Source organism: Vitis vinifera, chromosome 9 (genome assembly GCF_030704535.1).
Source record: "Vitis vinifera cultivar Pinot Noir 40024 chromosome 9, ASM3070453v1".
Lineage (NCBI taxonomy): Eukaryota > Viridiplantae > Streptophyta > Magnoliopsida > Vitales > Vitaceae > Vitis > Vitis vinifera.
Genome location: NC_081813.1, coordinates 105,276 through 132,146, shown reverse-complemented (window position 1 = coordinate 132,146; position 26,871 = coordinate 105,276). Strand labels below are relative to the sequence as shown.

At 36.8% G+C, this 26,871-nt stretch overlaps 1 protein-coding gene across 4 annotated transcripts; it reads left to right on the top strand.

The window, feature by feature from the left end:
* The first annotated feature begins 1,123 nt into the window (after positions 1-1,123).
* PDS1 (phytoene desaturase) lies at positions 1,124-26,160 on the top strand. 4 transcript variants are annotated; one of them, XM_010656055.3, is made up of 16 exons: positions 1,128-1,338; positions 3,772-3,819; positions 3,916-4,068; positions 4,155-4,287; positions 5,308-5,396; positions 11,641-11,698; positions 12,058-12,213; positions 13,193-13,341; positions 14,459-14,578; positions 14,731-14,944; positions 15,039-15,141; positions 16,868-16,915; positions 21,192-21,237; positions 21,777-21,964; positions 25,026-25,188; positions 25,781-26,160. In XM_010656055.3, the coding sequence occupies exons 3-16, from the start codon at positions 3,994-3,996 to the stop codon at positions 25,841-25,843; spliced, it is 1,605 nt and encodes a 534-aa protein (XP_010654357.1). In that variant the 5' UTR covers positions 1,128-1,338; positions 3,772-3,819; positions 3,916-3,993; the 3' UTR covers positions 25,844-26,160. The 4 variants fall into 4 exon arrangements, with proteins under 4 accessions (XP_059595375.1, XP_002264267.1, XP_059595376.1 ...); XM_002264231.5 differs by having other exon boundaries at positions 1,125-1,338; positions 3,772-4,068; XM_059739393.1 differs by lacking the exon at positions 25,781-26,160 and having other exon boundaries at positions 1,125-1,338; positions 25,026-25,492.
* The last annotated feature ends 711 nt before the right edge of the window (positions 26,161-26,871 follow it).

Genomic DNA, 26,871 nt, shown 5'->3' with positions numbered 1-26,871 from the left:
AAAAGTCAGGAAAATAATTTTCTTTATATTTGGTTTATTATAGAAAATTATAAAATATAAAAGAAAATAAATTATAATTAATTTAATTAGAAAATTATGTATATTTAAATTATTTAAACTTTATATAAAAAATTACTAATATGTGAAATGTATAAAAATAAATTCATTTTCCTTTATGTTTTTCATCAAAAATTCCAAATCTAAATACCCGGTTAATACTTTAAGTTGAATACTTGAATTATTATGTATATGTATGAATTTCGGATCCATATTAAAAATTTGTATTATCACATAATTATGTGATGTTGTATGTTGAATTATTATGAGGTGATATTCTAGATTATAGTATCATACCTTTTTTTTTTTGTTATTTTTGTTTAGTTATTTAACATAAAACATGTTTTTTGATAGTCATTTTTTTTTAAATATAAGGTTTTGACCAAAATCAAATGAATCAAACCAAATTATATTATATAGATATTAAATCAAAATGGTTTGGATTAATAAATTAATGAATTTTAATTTAATTAAAATTAATGATCTTAGGTTGATTATAGTCTTTCCCATTTCTTTTATTTATTATTTATTTTTGACGAATGAGGGTTAAAAATTATTTTCATTTCAAAAAATTTTATGCATTGAACTAAGATTAATACCTTTTGATGCTTAAATTTGTGCAATTCAGCTGTGTAATGAGATGTGAACCATTAAATAATATAATCAACGCATAAAATATGACATCACATCAAATATATGAAATTTGATTTCAAAGTAACGACGCTTGAGTTGCATATGATGTTTTTCTATAAGTTTTAAATTAAATCCTTTTTATTTTTTATTTAGAAAAATATAAGAAATTAAAACTTACAAAATTTTAAATATGGTCCAATTTAAGATGTATGGTAAAATCCTAGCCATTAAATGAACAATGATATAAACAAATTAAAAAAGGATTAAAGTATATTATATAAGGTAGTGCGAGTCGGCGGATTAATCACTTGGTGATATCTTTTGGATGGATACCGGTAAAGTTACCGTTGTTGTGTGCTGGGACTTCTTAATTTTGATTTATAATGTGGGTGGTTAAAGCTAAAAACAAAACGGTAGCAAGGGACCTAAGGGTGGAGAGGTGCGGAATATTCGATGACGGAAGCAAGGCAAGGCAAGGCAAGGCAAGCCAACCCACTCAAAAAACCACTATCATGTGGAAGTGGCACTCAACCGAAACCACATCCATAAAACCATCTATCGGTTTCGCACAAACCCAATACCCTAGCTCCTCTCTTCTTCAATTAAAGCGTAATCTCCTTTTCTATTCATACTTCACTCCTGTCCAAGGTAACAGTTCCTCATCTTTATTCATCGCTGTTATCTCTACAATCGTTTTGCTTTGTTAACTAATGAAATGAAGGTTGAGCCGTTGAGCAGCAGTTGGTTATTATTATTATTATTATTATTCTTTTTTGGGTTTGACGTTGGTGTTAATTTGGATTAGAGTTTGCCATATTTGGGAAATATGCTTTGGAAGAGAGCTATAATTATTTTCTGCTACAGGGTTGAGTTTGGGTTGCCTTAGACCCCTTTTGTCTCTGTTTTGTTTGAATCTCACAAGGATTGCAGGGACATTGATTTGATTGTTGAGATGAAGCTTAGAGGTGAAAAATGTTTTGTATGAGGGGGATTGAGAGGGATTTTTTTATTTTTTATTTTTGGGTTGCAATAGTGATTGGTTCCGCGCTTATGGCTTTTATAAGTAGGATATTTTTTTATATTTTTTTTCCCTCAAGAGCAGGAGAGCCTTCAAAAATGCTTCAATTATACCTCATTTCTCTCTCGCCCTCTCTCACACACATACTGCATATTATCTGCATGGAATTTCTTTGTTGTAAGAAAAGAAAAAGAAATGAGAAAAACAACATTTGTTATTATATGAGCAAACTCTCAATTTTTAATGTTAAAGTTGATATTATGAAATTTATTATCATAAGATAGCTAATAAGACTTTATTTTGCAGCATTTACATAAGTGAAAAAACTTATGAGGGAAATGAAATTTATTTTCATAGAATTGCAAACAAGAGTTGAATTCTCTTTTAGTAGTGGGTGCTAACAACTTTTTTTTGCAGTATTTACATGAGTGAAAAAATTAAGTGGGAAAGATAACTTAATCATGAAGCGCTCACTGGGTATATTCTGTATTGGTGTTCAGTTGGGTCTATTTTTGATACAAAAAAATTCTCTTTTTTTTTTTTGTATATGTTTTTAAGTATGAACTAAATTGGAGGTTAACAAACCTATGAAATGGGTATAATTATCTATAGTTCGTGTTTTTTCAACAGTTAATATGGTTATTTAACATGCTGACAATATTCTACAGGGGAGATACCGAAATATGAGTGATTCCGGTAATGGATTAGATATAATTAGCATAGACAGATTGAGACATGGATATAAAATTTTTATCTTTCAATTACAAGATGGCATGGTGCACACACAATAATTTTTTTGCGTAGGCCAAAAAAAAAAAAAGCACAATTAGTCTTTCATATACAGTTGAAGATCAGCACTTGTTAGGAGAAAATGATGAAGATTCAGAGAAGGAGAACCAAGAGATTGTCAATTGGCTGCGCCCTCTTTAGAGATGGATATGCATATTTGATAGCTTCATTAATTGTGTGATAACAGAAAGACATGATATTTCACCTAAAAGAATACTTAAAAAAAATATTAGATGCTGAATGGAGACCCTGGAAGAACTTCCCCTTCTATAATGGCCTAGAGGCATGGAATGGTGCATTCTCTTTACTTCATGTTATTTCTCCATTATTTGTTTTTATTAGTTTATCCACATAGTGCTGTTTTCTGTACTTGCCTATCTTTTAAGAAAATTTGGTGGATAGAGAAAGCAGTGGATGAGTTGACACAATTTGAATTGAAATGATCATACATTCTTTTTTTTTTATTTATTTATTTTCTTTTATGATGATATGGTAATACAATGGGACTAATTTTGAAAATTTGATAGTAGGCCAAGGGAGGGCAAAAGGAACTCTTGGACTTTGACAGTCGTGTAGATGATTTAATATTATTTAAAAGTCAAATGTAAATTATTTAAATCACAAAAATACTAGAAATAAAAGGATTCTCTATAACATAAAGTATTTAATGAAGCTCTAAAATGGTTTCTTACAATGCTGTCATACAGTGACGTAGTGATAAGATCTGAATTGACTGTGTAGTGCACTCTGGTGAGTACCCTAACTCTATTCCAGCCTTTTTTTTCTTCTTTTCCTTCTAGAAAAATTTCTGAAACGAAATTCGGAAAGTTGTTGGGATTGTTGGAAGAGAAGAACATGAATTTACAAAGTTGGAACTCTCGGCAATAAATTTATGCAACCACTCCCAAACTGTGAGTCCATGTTTTGAGTGCTGGAGCAACTCCTTTTTTCATGAATGATGGGAATATGCATAGCCATGCATCCATTTGGAGATTGTGTCGATAATGACTATATACTAATGTTATTGTTGTTATTATTATTACTATTATTATAGAGACTCTATAGTGAAGACTGATACTATTATTCTTGTTATTGTTTTTACTGCCACTATTATTATTATTATTATTATTATTGCTATTGTTGCTGTCCGCTGCTGTTATCATCATTATTATTGATGTTGTTGCTGCTGCTGGTGGCTATATGGAGGTTTTGATTCTGTACTATTGGAACATATGAACTATCTAATTTGCATTATTCTGGTGGCTGATGTGCAGAATAACTACAGTTGGACTGTTGATTTCTGTTCTTAAAAATTTGTTCCGGTAAATAATTCAGAGATTAGATTTGGTGAAATGACTCAATTCAGATATGTTTCTGCGGTGAACTTGAGCTGCCAAAGTAATATAATAAACTTTCAGAACTCCCAATGTACCTGGAGACATCTTTATATTGATTCAGATCAGACCAATACACTTCTTTTTGGAGGTGGTGACTCTATGGGTCTCAAGTTGAGAATTCCAAATAAGCATTCTATTGGAACAAGGCGGAGGAAGGATTTCTGCCCCTTGCAGGTCTGTCTTCACAAACTTAAGAGGGTTTTAGTTTTCCGGACTAACTAAATCATCAATCAGAAATGAGTTATTTTTTTATGATACAGGTTGTTTGCATGGATTATCCAAGACCAGAACTTGAGAATACTGTGAATTTCTTAGAAGCTGCATACTTATCCTCATCCTTTCATACTTCTCCTCGTCCCAGTAAACCATTAGAGGTTGTAATTGCTGGTGCAGGTGGAGAAATCTAATCCTATTTGAATCTTTTATCTTCCATTTGTTTACTGGCTATTGTCTTTATTTTGATATCTCTTGCTGTCAGTTTAGGTAATCAAACTTGTGTCCATGGAATTTACTGATATTGTTGTGCCTTTTCTGTGGTTGGATATAAATATCATGCATTTGTTCCTCTTAAGTCAATCTCAAAATGTGTATTTGCCACCTCTTTTGTTGAATAAAGGTATCTGCTGGTATGGAGTGATGAATTAGGGAGCTATTGCTACTTGCTGAATTTGTTAGAATATGTTAAAATCATTATGTAGACTGGGATGAGGTTGTTACTACCATATTTATCACTATAGTTGGAAGTTTTATGTATTTGAAAACATTCCGTGTTGCTAAGTAATTATCTGTAATGCTTGCATCCTGGATTCTATTTGGTTTAAATGTTTAATTTATGACGCGGCCGAATATCATCTATGACTTCTGCATTGCCTTTAAATAAGCGTTCCCAACTTTATAGTTGGCATTTCCATTGGTCTTATCATGTCCTTGAGGCATGGCTCAAGTGGCAACGGTTTGGGGTGGAGATGTGGGAGATCCTAGGTTCAAGTTGCAGCATGCACAAAAAAAGATAACTTATAAAATGAAAAAAGAAAAGAAAAATTTATTGGTCTTATCCTGCAAGAGTAGCCTTTGGCACACCTGAATGGATCATTGGAAAGCCAGATTTAGTTGCTTTTCCCAAAGGTGGGTTCCCTCTGACTTGCAAAAGAACCTTATTGTTATTTTTTTTCCTTTCCTATCATTTAGGGTTTTAACTTGTGTCTCTTTTAATCGTAATTTTGGTCCTTTTTGTTCCTACATTTTTCCTCTCGTATTTTCATCCATTGTGGATTGTACCTTCTTTGATCATACTTATAAAACTTTAGTTACCATAAAATGATTATGTAATGCAAATTGCTTTTGAAGAGTGGTTTGCCCTTTGATACCTTCTTTGGTTGTGACATCAAATTGCCAATTTTTAAACACTTGCAGGTTTGGCTGGTTTGTCTACTGCAAAATATTTGGCAGATGCAGGTCACAAGCCTATATTGTTGGAAGCAAGAGATGTTTTAGGTGGAAAGGTTTATGAGATGCTCTATTTTTGCCCCTCTTTTTAATTTTTAGTCATTAAACTTCTCTTGCTTATTCTGTCATATAAAATTCAAACTTTCTCCCCTTATTGGTTATTATAAGACATAAGAACAGTGTTCACCTAGAAGGAGAAGTAACAGTTTATATCTGGTTAGTGTTTTTTTTTAATTAATTTTTTATTCTTACTTTATTTTTATTTTATTTTTTAACTTTTTGAGGGGGAAACAAACAGTTTATTTAATAGAGAAATGGATGAAACAGTACAAGAAGAGGAGCTATCCTACCAATAGAGATAACATAAACCAAAAAGAGCATAGAAGGGCACAAAAGAGTACAGGTGAAGGTGGTAAAAAATCCCTCACAGAGGACAATCAGTTATAGGCTCCTTGGTCAAATAGAATAATTTTTTAGTTTTCCTTAATTGTAAGGTTTATATGCCAAATATGAACTTTATTTAGTTCTTAATTTTGCTTAAGAAGGCAAAAGATGGGCAAAATTCAAGGCATATGATCATCTATATATATATTTTTTGATTGGTAAAGGCATAGAGAGATAGTATATATAACGAATAAAGGGCGTCCAAGAGCCAACCCAAAGCATATAGGGAGTATATAACAGGCGCCTAAAGGCAATAGCAAAAAAGAAAAGGGAAAAACAAAAACTTACCTGCCCTCATCTAGAACCCAACCAATCAAATAAATTGATTAAAGATAAAGGACCTTCATCTATAAACAACTTAGTCTAAGACCAAAAATTACAAACAAAAGAATTTTTCATCCTTTGAGTCGAAAACACTTCGTTATCAAGGGTAATCTCGTTTCTTTCTTCAAAACTGTCCAAAAGAGACATAAGGGAGTTGCCATCCAAGCCTTTTTATGCTTTTTGCCCACAAAGGAACCATGCCAACCAAGAAGGGTCTCTCTAACCAACATTGGGAGGACCCATGTCACACCAAAAAGAGCAAATAATAACTCCTTCAAAACCCTAGTCTTGGTACAATGGATTAGAATATGATCAATCGACTCTTTTTCAACACAATAAAGGAATCATCTATTAGCTAGGGACCTCCCCTCCTATTTAGTTGATCCAAAGTCAAAGTCTTCCCTCACAAAGCTTCCTAAGCGAAAAAGCCCACCTTAGTAGGAACACAAGGGCTCCAAATGGTGCTCCTCAAAAACGAGACTGCAGTTCTAAGCTCCAGTGCACCATAAAGGGACTTAACAGAAAATTTCCCATCCTTGGTCTCTTCTTTCCAAAGCACCCTATCCTCCAAGTCAGTAATCACCCTCTTACCTTGTAAAGTCACGAGGAACCACCTCTCCACCATCTCCACCATCTCCACCTCCCCATCATTGAAAGGCCTAGAGAACCGAGGATTCTAACCCCCTTCTTACCTGAAATGTCCCAAACCTTTGCTACTCACGCCTTTTTTGAAACCTCTTAAGGCATACAAAGAGGGGAAAGAAACACACAAAATATCGTCTACACACCACTTATCCTTCCAAAATCTCACTCTTTCTACCATCGCCCACTGAGAACACAATTTTGTTATTCAATAAAGACACTTCCTTCTTGATTTCCTTCCATAACCCCACGCTATACTCATCCCTCACTTCACAAGATGAGGCTTCCTCTCCAAAGCCCCTCCCTCCCCAATAGAAAGGCCCTTTGGATTTGCTTTAATCTCAATATAACCACTCTTAGCATACAAAACAAAGACATGAGGTAAATGGGTATGCTAGACAACGTACTCCGAATGTGAGTGATTCTCCTTCCTTTAAATATAAATTGCCTTATGGCTAGCCTCTTACGAAACCTCTCCTCCACCCCATCCCAAACTGCCACAGATTTATGCAGAGCACCTAAGGGAAGTCCTAAGTAAGAAAAGGGAAGCGTCCCTGCCTTGCAATCAAGCTCAAGGGCTAAAATCTTTGAATTGTCTACCCTCCTCATCAGTAAAATTTCATTCTTGTCCAAATTGATTCTCAACCTTGAAATGACTCCAAACCACATTAACAACTAGCTTATGTAGGTCATCTGATCCTAGGAGGCTTTACAAACAACAAGCGTATCATCAATGAACAACAAATGAGTGATACGAGCCCCATCTCTACACTTTTCCTTTACCTTACAACTTGAAAAAATCCCCCACTCATTGCTCTATTGATAAGGCTGCTTAAAACCTCCATCACAATCACAAATAAGTAGGGTGAGAGAGGATCTCTTTGCCTTAATTCTCTAGTGTTGTGGACAAAACTTGAAGGTGTGCCATTAACCAAAATAGCGAACGTCATCGTAGAAATACACCACCTTATCCAACTTGCCCACTTCTCCCTGAAACCTATTTTTTGCATCACAAGCAGTAAGAAATTCCAATTTATATAATCATATGTTTTCTTTAAGTCCAACATGCACAACACGCTATTCTCAATCCTTTTCAATAGAGAATCTATGACCTCATTAGCAATTAACGCAACATCAAGAATTTGTCTTCCCTCAACAAAAGCGTTTTGGGGCGAAGGCACTACCTTGCCCACTGCCTTCTTTAGCCTATTAGCTGATACTTTTGCCAACAACTTGTATAGGCCCCTACCACACTAATAGGTTGGAAGTCTCTAAGGTCGTCAACCCCTCATTTTTTTGGGACTAAAACTAGGAATGTAGTGTTCAAGCTCTTAACAAATCATCATTTCTCATGAAATTCTCTAAAAAAACTCATAACCTCATCCTTCATGAACTCCCAATTGAACTACCAGAATGCCGCATAGAAATCGTTCAAGCCAAGTGCTTTATTCCTGTTCAACTTTGGAAGGATTGAAAAGACCTTTTACACAGAGAATGCCTTCTCTAGCCTGACAACATCCTCCCTTCCAATTTTTTCAAAATCCAACCAAATCAAACTAGGACACCAATCATCAAGTTTTGTTAGCAAGTTCTGGAAAGCGTTGACTACACCCCCCCTGAATCTCATGCTCCTCTAATTTCCAAGTTCTGTTAATTTTGATCTTAGTCCAACAATTCTTCCTTCTGTGGGAGTTAGCCATTCTACGGAAGAAGCCAATTTTCTTATCACGTTCCCTCAACCACAGTTTTCTAGATTTTTGTCTCCAATTAATTTCCTCCATGAGAGTCCATTTCTCAAACTTGTCCTTTGCCTCCTTCCTAATTTCCACCTCTTCCATTGTTAACACTATCAATTTCTCCTGTTCATCCCAGAAAGATGCTTTGTGTAGCGCCAAACTCTTATTAACCCCAATCTTCCCAAAAACATCATTGTTCCAGATTCTCAAATTGGTCTTTAGAGCCTTCAACTTTGCTGCCATAACAAAGCTACAAGAACCGCTGAAATTGAACCCTTGCCACCAACTCTTCAGTAACTCCTTAAATTCCTCCTCTTTTAACCACATATTTTGAAAGCGAAAAGGAATTGGGCCTCTCCTCACCCCTCCTCCATCTAGCAAAATGGGACAGTGATCATACACTGGTCTAGGAAAAGTGCACTGCACCACCCCACTGAAATGGAACTCCCAATCCTCCAAAACCAAAAAAAGATCTAGTTTTGACATGGATTGACTATTCAACCCACCTCTCTAAGTAAACAAACCCCCTTGCAAGGGAAGGTCTCTCAAATTCAAATCATCAATCATCTCCGAGAACCTTCTCATAGCTAAAGACACCTTCCTTTCCTTAGTACGCTCATTAGGGAATCTAATTACGTTAAAATCCCCTCCAATGCACCAGGGATCATTCCATAACCCGCGGATGACCCCTAACTCTTCTTAAAAAAATTCTTTGCTTCTCTTCAAGGTAGGACCATAAACACCCGTAAAAATCCACACAAATCCATCCTCATAGTTTTTAAAATGGCATGAGATTAAGAATTGACCCATCTCCATCCCAACCAACTCTAGCACTCTGTTGTCCCATAATACTACGACCCCACCAGCTACACCCTTTGCATTCATTGCTCCCTACTCTAGAAATCTCCCCATTCTTAGACTTAGCACCACCCCAAGGGACATATTCTAAATTTTAGTCTCTTGCAGATGAACCAAATGCGCCCTTTGAGACCTGATTAATGCCTTGATTAACTTCCACTTGTTACTATCGTTAGCCCCTCTTACATTCTATGATAAGATTTTTATCTTCTTCTAAGGCTTGAAACTCTAACCCCTTCTCCTCTGTCCATCCCACTTTCTCTGCTCACTCCATTGTTATTAGTCGAACATTATAATTTTTTTAGTTCATGTTCAAACCTAGTAGAAGTTTAACATCCCCTCTATGATCATCTATATTATTTTTTACTAAGTTGAATATGAAGGTCAAGGAGAAAGATCTAAGTGAACTCACAATTAGGAAAGGAAAAGTAGGGGCTTTGAATCATCTTAAATTCATTTTAGGTGAGGATGAGAGAGTTTTAGTGAAGGAATAAGAGATCAATGGCAGGAGGAAGAGTGGAAACAAAGGACCTTTATAGGTGTATTGAATTCATGGAGGACATGCATAATGATTAGTCTGAAATGGACCACCAAACTCAAACCATCCTGCTTTACTTCTATTGTTAATGCCCTTTTCATTATTGCCCTTCTTATGGAGTGATATTTATGTATTGTCTAGTAGTTTGTGGGGTTAGGGATTTGTCATGTCATCTTCTTAAATTTTAGGGCTGCAATAGGTTAGATAAATATTGTACATTTCCAAGTTCCAGTTATGCAAAGACTATTTCTTTGAGTCTGTATGAAAGGTTGGAAGTTGAGAAGTTCAGTGCTTTTGTAATCCTAGCTCATACTTTATAATGATTTGATCTCCCCGTCATCCATAGATGTAGAATCACTGGCATATCACATCAAAATGGGTTTTTTTTGTGCAATTGCTTTTATTTAATTTTATATTTTCTGGTATTTGTGCTTGACTGACTTGGCCTTGCAGCACTACTAAGGTCAAGATTGTTCAATTATAGTGAAGATGACTGGTACCAAGTCTGAGTTGGAGAATTGGAAAGATTAACTTATGATATGGCAAGGGGCAGGAAAAATCTCTTGGTAAAGCAGGGCTTGCATAAGGCTTCATTTAGAAAAAACAAAGAACTTTCAATAATAATAGAGGAGGCCTGTCTTAATAATGGATAAGGAATCCCTTTCTGTGGAAGGTTCATTACAATCAGGCCATCAGCCATGTTTAGATCTTCCTGGAGAGCAAAAAACTTATCATTAATAGCCATCCCAGTACCAGCTGGCAAGGAAAAGACCTGCAACATCTCCCTTACAGCACAGGAAGGAGGGGACAATGGGAAAATAATTTCCTCTCTTTTTTTTGGTTACTCATGCAAGCAGCTTTCCAATCTAGCAATATAATGTTTGGGGAATGCCAGGGAACTCCTTAGTGGTTAATAGCCAAAGAGGGGTGATTAGAAAACAACTTATATCACACAAATTTCCAGGTGTCCAGTCTTATCCTGAAAAATCCTCACTCCAATCATAATATCATAGTCAAGGATCAGACACCACCAACTCTACTATTCTTCCTCTTGCCAAAATCCCTTAAAAATGATCAGCATGTTGTTACAAATATCGTTTTAAGCATGCCCAAGTGAATCTAACCAAATATAATAGTCTTTGTCAGATCTCATAAGCAAGAGGACAATGGAGGTTTGATGGTCGACCAGTCCCCTCACTGGCCATATGCAGAACACATGCATTATGCCTAATTTCTCTATATGACCTCTGAATATGAAGTAATTCATTGTTTTTTCTGGATAGAAAATGGTTATATTTTCAGTTGGTGCAAACAAACCTAAAGAAAACTCTAGGTAAGAAAAGGTCCCTTCTGTCTGGAGTTCAAAAATGCTTGTCAGGAATAGAAGAATCTTTCTCCAAGAAGTGGAAGACAGAGGATGTGGGTAATCGGTTTCTCTATCAATGAGAATTTGGTGGAACTTGAAGTTCCAAGTATGAGATGCAGTAGGCTTGAGGAAATACCAGAAAAGGGGTATCTATCCTCCATCTAGAAATACTTTCTAAGAGGAGATAATATGTACATAGAGAGGTTTCCCCACTATTGAATTCATATGGTTGTAGTTAAAATCTAGTTGTGGAATAGATACTTTTAGTTCATAGTTGGAATATAAACTTATTGCAATACTAATTGTATAATAGATTTAACTTCCTACTTAATTTCCCCTTTTATTGTTGGAAGTTTCTTTCATTTAGTGAAGGCTAGTCTCTCTTGATATAGGTGGCTGCATGGAAAGATGAGGATGGAGACTGGTATGAGACAGGCCTACATATATTCTGTAAGCTTATGTAACTCTCATTTTTTTAGTTTGTGATTGTGAACCTTAATTTTGTTGGTGTCATTGCCCAGGAAGGGCTTCTGATCGGAGTTTTGGTTTTTAATCGTTTCATATCATAAGTTTCATTTTTTTCCCTAGTACATGCCACCTTTCAGGCTATTTGTTCTTTTAATGTTGTCATGCATGGACCTGTGGAAATTTTGTATGAAACAACTAATTTTGATGTCTTTTTTATCCCTATTTTGTATAAAATGTACTGATCCACCCTATCCTGATACATCATCATGTCTGTAAGAATTTTTTACCTAATTCTTAATCTGATTCTTGGTAAAATAATAATTTGTTTGCTCTCCTTTTAGTTGGGGCTTACCCAAATGTGCAGAACCTGTTTGGAGAACTTGGTATTAATGATCGGTTGCAGTGGAAGGAACATTCTATGATATTTGCAAAGCCAAGCAAGCCAGGGGAATTCAGCCGATTTGATTTCCCTGAAGTCCTTCCTGCACCCTTAAATGGTGAGCAACTCATAAGCATCATTAGCAATATTTAAGTCTTGCATCTTTGTATATGATGAGCACAATTTAATTTTTCTTTTAATGAAAAATTCAGTGTGACAGTGGTTGGAAACAAATGGTAAAATTGGTTGTTGAAATTGGATAGAATGCCACGGCATCTTGTATTAGTTTCGATGAGGGAGATCATTAACTTCTGGAAGGCAGTGCTTGGTCTCCTTGTCTATAGTATTAGGCAGGGAAGTTAAAAGTTTAGATGCAGAAATTATTAGCTGTTGCAGTTGTAAGATCCCATGCCCATCTGCTTCAGATATCACTGATGCCATCGATCCTTGTTTTTTCTTGATTGAGCTATCAATAAAAAATTGCTATAGTTCAGTTAAACCTTTGTCAACTTTATCAACCTTAATAGCGAAAATGTCCCTTCAAATATAACATAATATCTCCAAAACATTGCAGTACATCTGTGCATTCATTAGAATCTTGTACATAAAAAACAAAGTTTATAACAGTGTACATCATTAGGTGAAAATTGTTGTAGTTGGAACTTTGTAGCCCAAATGCTTCCAAATTTGGATGAGAGTTCCAGGATGAGATGGCTATGCTGGCTCCAGACCTGACAACTTATTTGGGGCTTCATATAAACTTAATCCTTGAAATTCATGGTCATTTTTTTCCTACTAATGAAAACCCATGTCAGGATGCAACCATGGCACTCCAATCATTTTTTAATCTGTCCAATTATCGATGTATTATACATTGTCCATTACAACCTTTTATGGCTTGGATCTCCTAGATGCAGTCACTTATTGGATTGAATTCCTATCCTTTCACGTGGAAACAAATTGTCTGTGGGACATCCTAGACATATATTTTTTTTTTTCTTTGTAATTTTCTATGTTTGTAGATTTTTTCCTGTGTAAATTATATATTGCTCTCCGCTTGAGTTTTAATGCATATTTCTTGTAAACATGATTGACAGGGATATGGGCCATCCTGAGGAATAATGAAATGCTGACTTGGCCGGAGAAAATCAAGTTTGCTATTGGACTTGTGCCAGCAATGCTCGGAGGACAGGCTTATGTTGAAGCACAGGATGGTTTAACTGTTAAAGACTGGATGAGAAAACAAGTATGGCTGTTGTTGTGATAATGCTCTATTGCAGGTTCATGTTAAGTTCTGGGTGAAGCTATTGAACAATGAAGCTAAGCTTGAGCAGCTTGTGAATTTTGTTCTTGGAACATCATGAGTTGAAATTGAGCTTAGACAAGTGGCTTGTTGGATTACGTCATACCCCAAGTCTGATTAATTTTGATGTTTAGCTTAGGTGAATAACCCAACATAGCTATAAAATGTAAATTGGAGAGTAACTTTTCACCGACATATGTAGAACTAGAAAATAGAGATTATGACAATGGTATGTGGGATGCTTCTTCCTTTCAATATTAGTGTGGAACGTTCCTAGATGATAATAAGCACACATTTTCGTCACCACTTTGAACTCTTTGTATTGACCTTTGTTATCTTGTGAAATCTACCTAAGAATGTATGTTACAAGTTTATAACCATGTGAATTTGTTGATTGGTTGGGTTGTTGGTAAGGGAGGAAGTTTTTTTTTGGTTTTCCCCCTGTGGTTGTTCCTTGGCTTTTTTTGTTGTTCTCTTGGTGCTCTTTGTATACTTCCTGTGTACCTTGTTGCACTCTTTCTTTGGTATGTGTTTATAATATCTCATCATTACTTATAAAAAAAAGGCTTATAACCATGTCCCTGGTGTCTAAAACTGGGAAAGTTGCCATGTCTGACAGATCATTAATCATGTTAATGCATGAGAGTTGTGTCATGTGTTCACAAATCATAACATTTCTGCTCTATGAGAGAATCCATGCTGTTAGATAAGGCTCATGCCATTATGAGGGTGATATTAGCATATGTGAAGATGCAGGCCTTGAATTTGGGGAATATGAGCAGAAGAATGTAAGAACTTGGAAACCACAATGATTAATGTTTTCCACATGAGATATTTACATGGTTAAATCTAGTGTAACCACGTATGGATTTGTTTTGAGGGCGCAAGCAATGTTGTAGTATTCCTTATTTGCTTAAAATAGTATTGGAGTTTACTTGATCAGTTTGCATAAATATAGTTGATTTATGTTGAGCTGGATTGAATTCTGTGTCTATTAAGTTAAGGTTAAATTTCAGAAAAATTTAAAATCACCAATGGTTTTCTTCTCTCTCTTTTTCAGGGTATTCCTGATCGAGTAACAGATGAGGTTTTCATTGCCATGTCCAAGGCACTGAACTTCATAAATCCGGATGAACTTTCGATGCAGTGTATATTGATTGCTTTGAACCGATTTCTTCAGGTTTGATCATCTCTATTTTCATAGTGTTCTAATGAAAGCTTCATCTCTATTTCATGGATATAAAACTGGTATCATGACCATTGAAATTGATTTTGGAGAAGTTTTTGCTACAAAATATCTGATTTTACTGTGTAAGCGATATGCATCAACAGGAGAAGAATGGCTCCAAGATGGCTTTCTTAGATGGTAATCCTCCAGAGAGACTCTGCATGCCCATTGTTGACCATATTCAGTCACTAGGTGGTCAAGTCCAACTTAATTCACGAATACAAAAGATTGAGCTGAACAAAGACGGAACTGTGAAGAGTTTTGTGCTAAATAATGGGAATGTAATTAAAGGAGATGCTTATGTAATTGCAACTCCAGGTATGCATTTTAACTCTCTCTTTGATTGTACATTTTTCTTCATGTGTATAACCTCAGCTTCTCTATTGTTGCTTTTGAAATTTGTTTTAATCAGTTGATATCCTGAAGCTTCTTTTGCCGGGAGACTGGAAAGAGATTCCATACTTCAGGAGATTGGATAAATTAGTTGGAGTTCCAGTGATCAATGTTCATATATGGTTAGTTCTATAGTTTTGGATGTTCTCTAGCTTATTTAATGTTAAAACTATTTGTGCTAGAAAGTCTAAGAAATAGAACATAAGAATAAATTAGGAAATGGGATGTTGGAATGAGAGGTGTACTGCCGGCAACTTTTGCCACCTTAATTGACATTGAGATCAAGAATTGAGTGGGTGTGGAAAGACTTTGTCTGGAAGAAATAGTGAGTGGGTTCCTATTCACCTGGTTTGTTGGAGGGGTTTGGGTGGTTATTTGTTATGATTGTCTTTTTTTAGAGTGATCTTTCATGGGCTGGTACTTCCTCCTGATATGCAAGCAAGATTACTAACAGGCACCAAAATGGAACGGGTTCTACTATGTCAATTTCGCTTGCAAAGCAACTTGTGACAGAGCCAGTGAAGATTCTATCTTCTTGTTTTGGAGCTTGATTCCATTCCTGGGCATCAGGATGCCACCGAGTTTGGGGGAGGGAGGGTTGATCTCAATGTGTTTCATTTCAATAACTAGAAGGGTTGGGGTTTAGGTAAAAAATGAGGATGTTTGAGGAGTTTATGGAAAGTAGACCTTTTTTGTGGTTTTCCTTGACAAACTTATATTAGACTAGTTTGAAGGGGGTTTGACTCCTAAAAATTTACAGAAGGAGAGAAAGGCCTTGAGGTCCACATACCTCTGCTTAAGGCCTACATGTGAATGGAATAATGGACTTGTAGGGGTATGGCGTACTTACCCTGAAAGGAAACTAACTTTTCCTTTAAATTAAAGCTGTTTATTTCTCTTGGAGGTAAAATGGGCTAAATAGCTACTTTTACTAGAAGTAAAAGTGGTTACTTAACCAAGATGTTACTTTCTTATGTAGAAGTAGTTTAGTTAAGGTGGAAGCAAAAAACCTACTTCACTAGGAAACAGCTTCCATTGTGAATGAAGGGAGAGGCCTTATAATAGAAGATACTGGAATAAAATTAAGTTCTTTTCAGTTATGGTGATATGCCCAATACTTTGGAGTAATTGCTTCATCCAAATCCTTCCTAGTAGGTGTTGGTTTCTAATAGAATCCTAGGTGCTGATTCCTAGGTTTGACTTGTTACCTATCTAGCATTTTTTTTGATCTTTCATTCTTTCGAACTGATTTTCCTTCTATTATTTGTCAGCCATTAAATTGAAGGACTAAACCTACCATCCTTATTGTACAACCTGTTGTCACCAAACTTACATCCAAAGGTAAAGAGAATTCTAGCAGTAGGTTAGAGAAATTTCTCCTCTCTCCTTATTAGGAGACTCTATATACTTTGTCTGGTTGCTCTGCCTAGGGCTACTTAGATCATCTTCACATCTTAATTTTAATGTGGTATAACTAGTCAAAGTAAATCTCTTTTGAATTAAAGAATACATTTGAAGACCCTAGAAAATGATGCAGATCACCAGAAATCTGCCCACCCTCCTTATATTTAGTTCCTGATCCATCATCCTCCACTCTACACAAACCACTTCCCATCTCACATATTCCCCTTAGAATTTGTAGCACAAATAGCTAATAAACTGATATTTCAATCAATATACTGTCATAAACAAAAAACGAAAAAAGGGGGGAGACATTCTAATCCTTGTCATGGTCTATCTCAGTTGCTTTAGTCTTTGGGTCAATGCATATTTTAATATTTGTCTTAGTCGTTGATAGTTAATGTGTTTGCTCATTGGTCCTGTAATGTAAATTAATTTTGATTGCAGGTTTGACAGGAAACTGAAGAACACATACGATCATCTTCTTTTCAGCAGGTCCTGCTCATCTTTTGAAATAAATTTTATCCCTTAAAGTCAGCTTGGGCATGTAGAAGAAGTATATTAATGCTTTTGTTTACAAAATCTGCTCATCTCATGATCGATGCTTTAGTTAACAGAATCTGTATGCTGATGACACGCTGATTTTCTGTGATGCTTTCGAGGACCAATTGGCTCACCTTAGCTGGGTGTTGTTGTGGTTTGAAGTCATTTCTGGTTTAAGAATTAATCTGGATAAAAGTGAGATAATTCCAGTGGGGAGGGTGGAGAATCTAGAGGTGCTGGCATTTGAGCTTGGGTGTAAGGTGGGGAAGCTCCCATCCTTATATTTAGGGTTGCCTTTGGGTGCACCTCACAAATCAGTGGCGGTGTGGGATGGGGTGGAGGAGAGGTTACGGAGGAGATTAGCATTTTGGAAGAGGCAATATATATCTAAAGGAGGGCGACTCACTCTCATTCGAAGCACCTCGTCTAACGTGCCTATTTACTTTATGTCAATTTTGCGTATGCCTAGATCGGTTAGATTGAGACTTGAGCAATTTCAAAGGGAATTCCTTTGGGGTGGGGGAGCTTTGGAGAGGAAGATTCATCTTATTAAATGGCCGGTTGTTTGCTCGGATAAAAGTAAAGAGGGTTTGAGGGTAAAATGCCTCTCTACTCTTAATAGAGTTCTTTTGGGTAAATGGAGTTGACGCTTTATGGTAGAAAAGGAGGCTCTTTGGAATCAAGTTATTAGTAGGAAGTATGGAGTAGAAGAAGGGGGGTGGTATACGTGGGAAGGTAGAGAGGGTTTTGGTGTGGGGTTGTGGAAGGAGATTAGAAAGGAAGGTTCTCGGTTGAGCAACTACATTGGGTTTTCCATGGGTAATGGAAGAAGCACTAGATTTTGGTTGGACTCTTGGTGTGGTGATGAGGCTTTGTGTAACTCTTTCCCCTCTTTGTTTGCTTTGGCGGTTTTTAAAAAGGAGTGGGTGGCGGAGGTGTGGGACTCTTCGATTGAGGGGGGGAGTTGGAGTCCTCATTTTTTGAGGGCTTTCAATGATTGGGAGGTAGTCTTGGTGGAGTGTTTGCTCATGTTCAAGGAAAGAAAGTTAGTGCAAAAGTGGAGGATAGGGTGATTTGGAAAAAGACAAAAAGTGAGTTTTTCATAGTTAAGTCTCTTTATAGTGTTGAGGAGCCAGGAAGTATAGTCCGGTTTCCAAGAAAAATAATTTGGAGCCCTTATGTTCCTCTAAGAGTGGGTTTTTTTGCTTGGGAAGCCTCATGGGGGAAAGTTTTAACTTTGGATCAACTCAAAAGAAGGGGTTGGTCCCTTGCCAATAGATGTTTCTTTTGTCTAGCCGAAGAGGAGTCTACTAATTACATCTTAATTCACTGCATGAAGACTAGAGTTTTGTGGGAGTTATTATTCGCTCTCTTTGGGGTGACTTGGGTTCTCCTTTGTTCAGTAAGAGAGACTCTCCTTGGTTGGTTTGGGTCATTTGTGGGCAAGAAGCGCAAAAAAGCTTGGAAGCTGGCTTCTTTATGTCTTTTTTGGGCAGTGTGGAAAGAAAGAAATAGGATAGTGTTTGACAATGAAGAGTTTTTAGTGCATAGGTTGAAGTATTCTTTTGTGTGTAGTTTTTGGTCTTTAGACAGAGTTGTATATAGATGCTTCCCTTTATCTTTAATTGACTTTTTTGATTGGTTGGGTTCTAGGTGAGGGCGAGTGAAGTTTTTGTTTTCCCTCCTGTTTTGCTCTTTTTTGCCTTTTGGCACCCACCGTATACTTCCTGTATGCCTTGGGTTGTTTTCCGGGCTTCCTTTATCTAATTAATACACTCTCTATTGTGTTTACCCATAAAAAAAAAATTAGTTGTTAGTCTTGTGAGTGCTTTTCTGCATATCTTGCAAATCATGGAATCACTGAAATTTACAACTTATTAAAATCATAGAATGGGGGGAAGCTGTTATCATTGTATAAATGTAGGACAACTAATAAAGAGTTAACAGGACCAACTTTTTGTTAAAACTATCTCTTTTCTCTAAAGCTTAAGTTATTAGAAAATGGAATAATATCAAACTAACAACCTCTCTCATCCAACCCCAACCTGCATGCAGAGAGGCAAAAAAGATGTTTTTCAACTAGACTAATAACAAATGAGGGAATAAGTAGATAGTGAGGCTTGAACACAGGACATGCAAGACATGTTTCAAAATAACAAATGGAGGAACAAATAAAGAGGCTTTCTCAAGACCTTCAATAATCAAAGCTTTGATGTTATGTTGAGCTACCACTTGCCCCTAAGAAGTTGTTGGGCAAGTTGTAGTTTTAACACTTTGAGGGATCTCTACCAAAGGGAAACAGTTTTATCATTTTATTTTATTTTATTTTTTGATAAGTAAAAGAAATTCATTAAAAGCCAAAGAGGCTAAAGAAAGGGTATACATGGAGTATACCAGGATACAAAGGTGCAAAAGGCAAAAGGACAAACAAGCCTGACCCTTACTTGGTAGCTAACCAGTCTACAAAATCTATCAAAGAGAAAGTGTGTTCCTCTATATACACCCTAGCCCAATTCACAAAAGTGTACAAAAAAGTGGATTTAATTTCTTGGTCATTCTTCTCAACATCATCGAAGGCCCTCCTATTCCTTTCTTTCCAAATGGTCCACATCAAGCAGAGAGGGGCAACTCTCAAAGCTTTCTCCCTTTTCTTGCCCACAAAGGAACCATGCCATCCCAGGAGGGTCCTTCTCACAGAGTAGTGCATCACCCATTGCACCCCAAAAAGGGAGAAGATCAGAAGCCATAACATTCTGGCCTTCTCACAAAACAAAAGAATATGATCTGTGGTTTCCTCCTCATTTTTACACAAATAGCACTTGTTGGGGATGCACCATCCAAATCTCTTTAGGCGGCCGATGGTGAGCAGCCTGCTCCAAGCCGCCTCCCAACCAAAGAAGCTAGCCTTAATTGGAACTCAAGACGTCTAAATAGTTCTAGCAAAGAAGGGAAGTCTAATGCCCCTTGAGAGTGAGCTATAAAAAGACTTGACTGAAAAGGTCCTATTCTTGTTCTCTTTCCATCGAAGCAAGTCATCCACACCTCTTCTAATAGTCAAAGGATGAAGCTTGTTTAACAAGATTTCTACTTCCCCCACCTCCCAATCATTTAGGTGTCTATTAAAACGAAGCCCCCAACTACCCCCAACTTCGTCTTCCTCCCAAGCCTCAGCAACCCAGCCTTTTTTGTTGACGGATAGATTAAACAAGATGGGGAAAGCATCTTCCAGAGATTGATTTTCACACCACAAGTCCTTCCAAAACTTCACTCTAGTGCGATTCCCTACGATGAAGCGGGAGTGAGTTCGAAAGTTTTCCTAACCATTTCTGATGGCCTTCCAAACCACTACCCCATAACGGTCTCTTACACCTTTGGAGCACCATCCCCCCTCTTGAAGGTCGTACTTTCTAGAGATAATTTACTTCCATAGGGACTCATTCTCATTAGCAAATCTCCACAACCACTTCCCAAGAAGGGCCTTGTTAAAAATAGCTAAATTGCAAATGCCTAGGCCTCCATCCTTTTTAGCGGCACAAATAACCTTCCAACTCACCAAGTGAGGTCTATTCTCTAAGGCGCCTCCGCCCCATAAGAAATCCCTTTGGATCTTTTCAAGCCTTGCACACACTCTCTTGGTAATCACAAAGAGAAAAAGAAAGTAGGTTGGGAGGCTAGAGAGGGTGCTTTTTAACAAGGTAAGCTGACCACCTTTGGAGAGGTATTGCCTTTTCCAAAGAGACAACCTTTTCCTGAATCTTTCTTTCACTACATCCCACACCCTAGTGGATTTGTAAGGGGCTCCAAGGGGGAGACCCAGGTAGGAGGTAGGTAAACTCCCAATCTTACATCCCAAGACTAAGGCAAGAGCCTCCATAGGAATGTCTTCCCCCACTGGTATGGCCTCAGTTTTGCTCAGATTAACTTTTAATCCTAAAATCGCCTCAAACCACATGAATGTCCAATTTTATTTTTAATGTCCTATTTTGCATAGAATTTTCTATTGAGTAACAATTTTAGTTTTTAAGATTACCCAGTGAAGTGAAATATGGCTAACAAGGTCTTCTAGACCATTTGGTGAGTTCCGAGTTTCTTAATCTTCAAATTTTGGCCCAAGATTGAAGGGGAGAGTTTCTTTTGCTTCCAAATCATATTTCTTTAGTCCAGTATTTGTCATTGTTGCTGATTTTTCTTACTCAGATTTGATGTTTTGTTTTTTCCCCCCATGCAGAAGTCCCCTTCTGAGTGTGTATGCTGACATGTCCGTAACATGTAAGGTAAATTCTGTTCATAAAAGCATTGATTCTTTCTTGTATTTATGCACTTTAAGCCTCCATAATGCCATCATTTTAGTCATTTTCATAGACCTCTTAGATGTCATTTGTGACAAAAATGTCTAATAGAACCCTACATGCCCATTTACCTTCATGTGTAGGCCTAACACACTGGAGAAACTTGAAATAATGACCATATTGTATGCTACTGATTTAGGCTCACTTGCTATTACCCATGACAAAAGGAAAATAACATGTTTGGAATTTGCTAAGGCCATTGTTAGCCTTTTGCTTTGTGTTTTGTGGGTACTTAGGCATTTGTGACTAATATATCATCACATTTGGGAATTATAAGGGCATGGATATTTTCAACTTATCACAATATCCACAACTTGATCCATTGACACCAATTCTATATTGTTGTCTGTATAAGTGCCCTCGAGAATGGGCTAATATTTTTTTCTTCTGTTTTTGTTATATAGACATATCCAGTATATTTAAGGATGAAGCTGTTAGTTGTTTCATGATTCATTGTTGTGCAGGAATATTACAACCCAAATCAATCTATGCTGGAGTTGGTTTTTGCACCTGCTGAAGAATGGGTCTCACGCAGTGACTCAGAAATCATTGAAGCTACAATGAAGGAACTTGCCAAACTCTTTCCTGATGAAATTTCAGAAGATCAGAGCAAAGCGAAAGTTTTGAAATACCATGTTGTTAAAACACCAAGGTTAGAATGAAAAAAGTCATTTATTTATCATCTTTCCTTTTCTTTTTTAATTAAAAAATGCCAATCCATTGAATAGTAAAAAAAAATGTACAAAGAAGGATGAGATATCCTTCATAAAATAAAGGATCTGACCAATAGAAAACAGAAGGGACTACATCCAGAAATCCAAAGGGAAGAAAAAAGGAGAGCCATCAAAAGCAAAACAAGTGTAAATACAACGTTATGTGGATACTCATGGTGGTAAGAAATCCCCTGTAAAGAAATCTAACTACAAAGCCCCTCATTTTACCAATTGATCTGCTAGCTGCTTTGCTAAACAAGGAATCTAAGGGATAAAAACACCCTAAAACTTTAGCAAATCAGTGATTTGACATGACCAAATATCAAGTTTACATGGATCCTAGATTCTCCTTAGCGAACATGGAATTGAATAGTAGAATCTCCTCCCAAAAAAATTGAACAAACCCAAAGAATTTGCCAACAAAGGGCATTTCAAAAGGTTTGAATCTCTCCCTCAATAGAATCTTGATCTAGTGCATTTAGAGAAAGCTCTCAACACATTTCCACAATGATCCATCTGACCCTTCATCCCTTAATTGTCCTGGGTTTCCTAGAAAGGGTCTGGATCTCTACCTCTATAGCTATTCCTGATCTAGTAGGCTTATAGAAAGCTCTAGTGCAATACTACAATGATCCCTAATCATGCCTACAATCCCTGATTGTCCTGGGTTTCCTAAAGAGCAACCATCAAAATTCAGCTTGGGAGTTTCTGGTGGAGGTCTTCCCTTGGCTCGAACCCCTACAACTGCCCTCCTAGCATTACAAGCTAGACTCCAGTCAAGAAAGATCAAGCTTAAGGGTACGCATGAAAATGCAACTGTAATAGATGCTCACAAAGAGGATAGAAAGTGTACTGAATCCTGTGTGGCCTTCAAAGTTGTCCATCTGTCTTTCCACTTGAGCATTACAAGCAAGAACTCCAGTCCAGAAAGATGAAGCTCAAGGGTGTGCATGAAAATGCAAATGTAATAGATCCTTTGTGGCCTTCAAAGTTGTCCATCTATCTTTGCTACTCGCCACTTAAGAATTTCCACCAAAACCTCAAAAGGCAATATTCATCCACACTTTTTTTTGTTGGGGTGAGGGGGGGAAGGGGAGAGATGATTCACCGATTTTCCATAATCACAGGCACACAACACATGGTTCAGGGCTAAGATCTTACTGGGTCTCCTCAACTGCAACATGTCATTAGTGTGACCCCTTTAGTTGCTACTAGCCAAGCAAAAAGTATTGAATTTTGGTGGGACTTTGGCTTAACCAGAATGAAGGTAATTGGATGCTCTGCAGTAGAAAGGGCTTCACAAGGGAACAAACTGAGCATGAACTCTGAAAGTCATGGACCAACTTATCAAGAAACGGAGATGCTAAATACACACATGGTAAAGGTGACAAAAGTACAAAGTGCCTTGATTCTTGATCATACAAGTAATGATAGATTAAAATTCCAAAACTTTGAGGAAGAAGAATGGTCTAGGATAGAAACAATATGCGAGGACCTATAGATCAAATAGAGGTTGGAGAATTGAGATCAAAGAGATTGGTCTCCCTATTAGATATCTTCCCATAACTGAAATTTTTATCCTTTGCCAAATTGGTAGCAAATATATCGAGAAAAATTATGGAGATCATGGGAAATCAAGGACAAAGGTATGGCCATTTAATTACGATGTTGTCATCCCATCCACTAGACTGTGTGCCAGAGATACTCTTGATAACCTTTTTCCATAGTGCCAACTCCCTACGTACCTCCACAACCACATTACCAAGCAAGCTTCTTCCCTTGAATAAATCTTCCTAAAACCCAAGTCCCTTTTATATTTGGCCTACGCAACTGATCCTAGCTAATTTGATGATCTCTCCTTCCTACCCCCATTCCCTGCCACAAGAAGTCTTTATGAATTCTTTCAATCCTAGATGCTACTTTTACTATAATCTTAAACACTGGTAGAAACTTAGTGGGTATATGGACCAAATAAGACTGGACTACAGTGGTTCTACCTTGTAGAGATAGGTAGGCTCTTCTTCAACCTTCAAATTTATGATATATGCTTTCTAAAACTAGATCCCAGGAAAAGGAGGCTCTAGGGTTCTGTCAGAGAAGACCAAGTATTAAAGAGACCAATTAGAGTTCCTACATTCTAGAATGGTAGTTTGACCATGAATTTGGTCATCACCTAAAATGATACCTTACAAACTACTCTTGTTGATGTTTATCTTCAGACCTCATATGTTGAATAAGCTATAACATTAATCACCTAAGCTCCAGCACTGAAGAAAACAATAGTATCATCTGCAAACTTGTAATGAGGTGTTCTAAATTGACTTCTATCCGCCAAACATTCTTCCAGAATCACTCCTTTGAATGGAGTGAAGAAAATCATGAATTAATCTGTTAGCCTAAATATGTCCTATGTGTATCTTAGGGTTGCCATCCTAGACATGGCTGAAATTTTTTTTTTTTTTGTCTTGATTTATGACATTATTCTACTTCACAGGTCTTAGCTTCACATGCGAAGTATTTATTTGTTCATTTGGATGCTGGTGAGCATTTCCTAGTTAGCTGCCTACTTATGTACTGGTTGCTTCAAAACTAGTATTGTATAACATATATGTTTGCTTAAAAGTTGCCCCCCTGGGTTTAGCTCAGTAGTAGCGCCCTTTGGCAATGAACTAGAGGTCCTGAGTTTGAGCCTCTCTGGTATTTAAGTAGTATAGGTAGAGGGGCGGACCAGTATTTACCTGGTTTGCTTCATCAGCAGTTGGAATAAGTGTCTTACTGTTGGGGGATTCCACATTATATACACACACACTCAAATGTCAACTGTTTCAATATTCACTAAATGTTTTTTTTTGCTTTTTCACTTTATAATTATTACTTAGTAGTTTCAATATTTATTATATGTTTTTTTTTTCCACGTCAAGTTATTGCCTTTTGATTTTCGTTTATTTAGTACTATTATAGCATATTGTAATAATTTTAAGCTATTGGATTCAACTTCAGATCTGTTTACAAAACTGTCCCAAATTGTGAACCTTGCCGTCCCTTACAAAGATCTCCTATAGAGGGCTTTTATTTAGCTGGGGACTACACAAAACAAAAATACTTAGCTTCAATGGAAGGTGCTGTTCTGTCAGGGAAGCTTTGTGCACAGGCTATTGTAAAGGTAACTTCCCACAGGAAGACTCCAATATTTGCATCAAATTTGTACTGGTTAAAAAAAGTCATACTTCTCTGATGAGAGTATACTTTTATTATTTTCAAACTTTGTTATTCTGCTTATAGATATAATTGCATTCTCTTAGAAAAGGTTGAGTGTAGGTTTTTTCGTGTGTGTTTTGGCTGCTAGGTTTTTGACTCCAAGATGCCTTTGGCATTAACTCAGTAAGGTTATCTTTTGATGATATACATAAGCAAACATAATGTTGTAATTGTTAATACAGAGATCCTTTGTGGATTAACTAGTGAAATGACTGGTTGCTATAACATGGTACCACACTGCATAACATATGCAATCACCATAACGTCGTTGTTTCTATGGTAAAGATCCTTTGTGGATTAGCATGGGGAAATAATGGGTTACTCTAAGATGGTTCTTCATTGGACTATATTGCGTAACCTGAAGCAATAGGCTTCAGTTGCAATACATATCCTTAAAAAATATATGGAAGAAATTACGGTCTGATAAGGGCTCTGTTTGTTGACAGTGCTTCATGTGTTTTATGCATTACTCAATCCCTTTATTTTGCAACATACAGGACTATGAATTGCTTGTTGCTCAGGGAGAACAAAAGTTGGCCGAGGTCAGCATTCTCAGTTAAACCACTTGAATTGGAGGAAGTTTTTGCAACAGTACCTGGGAATTACCCAACTAGCGCTTGCAGATCAATGGCATTTTACAAGTTATTAACCATTCACCAGTAAAAATTGGTATTTATGCTGTGGCAATTTCCTAGCTCTTTGAAAGTAACTTCTCTATAAAAGAAAGCATTTAAACTGATTTGATTTATTCATGTTATAAAAGCATCCTTTACTTTTTCAACATTTTTGTGGTCTTCCCATAAAACATACATAGAACATACCTAATTGTAAAAACAATCCAACTGAGAAGATGGCAAAGAAACTCTATTTGTCTGTATATTTTGTTGACCTAATGATACAATTTGGGAGAAGCCGCAGTTTCTAGAGCTTGAGTCATTTGAAATGTTCATCCTTGATGGTGAACTAGCTGGCTCATCACCCAAACCTCTCACTTGATTGAGCCAGCTTTGAAGGCAAGTTGATTGAAAGGTCTAGTTCAACTGATGTAAGATGCTCAACTTGGCACAGTCCAGCCAGAGGTGCAGGATAGGGATTTGGAGGTTTTAGTAGAGGATAAAAGAACCAACTTATGGCATTTGAAATTTGTACCTGTGAACTCCCTGGTCTTTCACCTAGACAGCTAGATCTCCCACTTGGTCAGGTCTGCTTCGGAAGCCAGTTGAGTGAAAGATCAGGTGAATCGATGAAAATGTTTAACTCGATGTAGCCTTACTCAGAGGATCAGAGATAGGGAGTGAAGGGTTTGACTGGATGAAGGAGTCTTCTTTTTTTTCCCTAATAGTATTTTAAGCTCTGAATCACCCAGTTAATTTGTGTGGAATTAAATGCTTCTCAGGCAGACATGGGAGAGCTTCTGTAGACTGGGCATGGGAAATTATTTGATTTGCATTGGGGTTTTCAGCTTTTTGAGAGTGTTGGGTTGGAAAATGGTAGAAGAATAGGATTCTAGTGTTGTTCTCTTCAATTCTTTTAGCTTCAGCATTTGACATAGAGAACTACTTGCTACTTGTTTTCTCAAGGGGCAAGG

Coding starts and splice junctions, on each gene's coding strand:
- PDS1 (XM_059739392.1), top strand. CDS start 3,850: ATGACTCAATTCAGATATGTTTCTGCGGTGAACTTGAGCTGCCAAAGT. Junction 4,288..5,307: donor GGTTGTAATTGCTGGTGCAG/GTGGAGAAATCT, acceptor AAACACTTGCAG/GTTTGGCTGGTTTGTCTACT. Junction 14,945..15,038: donor TTATGTAATTGCAACTCCAG/GTATGCATTTTA, acceptor TGTTTTAATCAG/TTGATATCCTGAAGCTTCTT.